Source organism: Populus euphratica, unplaced genomic scaffold, assembly GCF_000495115.2.
Source record: "Populus euphratica unplaced genomic scaffold, PopEup_1.0 scaffold1706.1, whole genome shotgun sequence".
Lineage (NCBI taxonomy): Eukaryota > Viridiplantae > Streptophyta > Magnoliopsida > Malpighiales > Salicaceae > Populus > Populus euphratica.
This window is the reverse complement of record NW_011501533.1, coordinates 16164-18943: the sequence shown is the minus strand read 5'-3', so window position 1 is coordinate 18943 and position 2780 is coordinate 16164. Positions and strand designations below refer to the sequence as shown.

Below are 2780 nucleotides of genomic sequence, written 5' to 3'. Positions count from 1 at the left end.
GCACTTGGGATAAGACATCAACTCTTTGATCGTGTCAACCATATAATACTTTATTAAACTTACAAACATATTCAGAGTCATGTGAAATACCAGAAGGGAGTGCCATATAAACTTCTTCTTGAAGATCTTCATTTAAGAAGGCATTTTTAACATCAAGCTGAGAAATATGCCACTAACGAATCAAAGCTATGACAATAAGAGTACAATAGTAGTTATTTTTGCAACCGAGGCAAATGTCTCCTCATAGTCCATACCATACTATTAAGAGTATTCTTTTGCAACCAACCTAGCTTTGTATCGCTCAATAGACCTATCAGAATTGGTCTTGATCTTATACACCCAACGACAACCAACAACACTCTTACCAAGAAGTGGAGGAACCAGATCCCAAGTATCTATCTTATGCAAAGCAGAAAGTTCCTCATCCATAGCTTGCTGCCAAAATGGATCAAGAATTGCCTCTTTATAGGAAGATGGATTAAAAAGACAATAAATAAAAGCTAAAAAGGAAGTAAACAATGAAGAATAATAAGAATAAATAAAATCTGGTAGTTTTGTAGACTTATGAATACGAATGGACTGACGTGAAGGTGAATCCATAATCTTAGATGAAGCTTGAGGGGAAATAGATGAGAATGGAGTTTCAGGTATGCTAGAGAGTAAAGTATCAGTACTTGCAGAGTTATGAGTACAAATTGATCGAACATGAGGAGAGGTATCATTACTAGAATCCTTAAAAAAGGGATCTATATGAATAAGATAAGTTTTAGTCAGGCTATTAGTAGTGGATGGAATAGAAAAGAAAAACATATGCTCAAAGAATACAACATGACGAGACACATAAAGTTTATGAGTTATTGGATCAAAATAATGATATCCCTTTTTACCTTCACCATAACTCAGAAAGACATAAATAGCTGATCGAGAGGATATCTTACTGTGTTCCACATGAGGATGAAGAATGAAACAAGTATAACTAAAGACTCTAAATGATGAATAATCAGGGACATACCCATATAACTTTTCAAAAGGAGATAGACTCGAATTATGAGAAGATAAAATCATGAATAATCAGGGACATACCCATATAACTTTTCAAAAGGAAATAGACTCGAATTATGAGAAGATAAAATTATATTAATCGAACTTATATCAGTAAGAACAACTTCTTTCTAAAACTCACTAGGAATAAAAGCAGACAACAAGAGAGAATAAGTAGTTTCAATAATGTGCCTATGTTTTCTTTCAGCAATACCATTTTGCTCAGTAGTATTTGTACATGAAGTTTAGTGGATGGTTCCATCTAAGGCAATCAATTGATAAAATTTATTAGATGTGTATTCCTCACCCAAATCACATCTAAAACATTTGATCACAGTAGAATATTGAGTTTTAATAAGAGTTCGAAAAGCTATATATATCTCAAAGAATTCATAACGATGTTTCATTAAATAAACCCAATAATAACTCATTAATAAAAGAGACATAATATCAAGACCCTTCTTTTATGAAAATAGGAGAAGGTCCCCATACATAAGAATGAATCAAATCAAATGGTGTAGAAGAAACATAAATACCTTTTGTAGAAGAAACATAAATACTTCAATTAAAAGGTAAAGCGGAAAATTTTGTCAATTTACATCTACTACAATTAGAAATGTCATAAGTTTTCAAATTTCCTAGAGCTTTGATACCACTGAGGAACTATGAGGCAACTGACTTATAGAAAAGGAAGCAGACATTGCTTGTGGTTGTATGGAGAGAAATTTCTGAAATTACTCAGTCAAAGTATTGTGATCAGTAATAGAGCCTGGAGAAGCTACTACTGTAGTATTATGGGGTGGTGGTTTATAACCTTGAGGTGGTCTATGAGCATTAGATTGTGACTACCTGCTAGGCTTCCAAGTTTGATTCTGATGTCTCAACTTAGGACACTAAGTCTTTCAATAACCTTTCTGCTCACAAAAACTACACTTATCAAAGTTAACCCTTATGTAAGACTTGTTTTGATGATTAGATAATGGCTTAGAAGGTACTGCTAGTATCAAAGGATTTGAAGTAGAAAGAGTTCTTTTTTTAGAATAAGACTGAAGACATATTTCTTCAGCCAATAACTCATTGACTGTAAAATTAAACTTTTAAATCCTTCGAAATCATTGCAAAGTGCTGTTAAAAACTATACCAATCATTGCTACTCTCTACGCTTAATATAGGCACCACTTGCCTTTAATTTTACCGATTCTATAAGAGCCAATTGATCTTAAAGATTTGTTATAACAGAATAAAACTCTTGAATACTTATATTTTTCGGATGAAGAGCTCATATGTTATTCTCTAATTGATATTATTTTGTAAAATTTGATTGTGTTAATAACCTTTGCTGAAATTAAACGGATAAAGAGATGGTCAAACTTAGAAAAGAGATGCTAGTATAGTCTAAATTAGAACATTGTTTGGTAATTGGGTCATATCTAGAGCTGTAGTTCTTGAATTTAAGTCTACTTTATATGGATGAAAAGATAAGACATAGGCCTATAACTTTCATACCTAAGATTTAAAAAAGGTCATTTTCAAGTCCAAATTGTAGCAACAATAAAGAAGTCTAAATCTGTCCTGTAGCCCGAAATTGTTTAGTGTTTGGCCCATATATGGAGTTCTAGAAGTCCAAATGACCTCCATTTTTTTCCTGAAAAGCTGAGACAATTTCCTACAACTTTCATGTAGTGGTTTCAATTATGACATTATCAATGATGTTTTGGGTAGACAAGAGAATATAAGAA

General features: G+C 32.4%; 1 protein-coding gene across 1 annotated transcript in view; it reads right to left on the bottom strand.

Moving 5' to 3' along the window:
* Nucleotides 1–429, bottom strand: part of LOC105118030 (uncharacterized) — a 2186-nt gene extending 1757 nt beyond the window's left edge. Inside the window, exons 1-2 of the mRNA XM_011015869.1 lie at nt 283–429; nt 64–157 (exon numbers count right to left, since the gene is read on the bottom strand). Coding sequence (XP_011014171.1) covers nt 64–157; nt 283–429 — 241 coding nt within the window. The remainder of the gene's footprint in view (nt 1–63; nt 158–282) is intronic.
* Nucleotides 430–2780: the final 2351 nt, after the last annotated feature.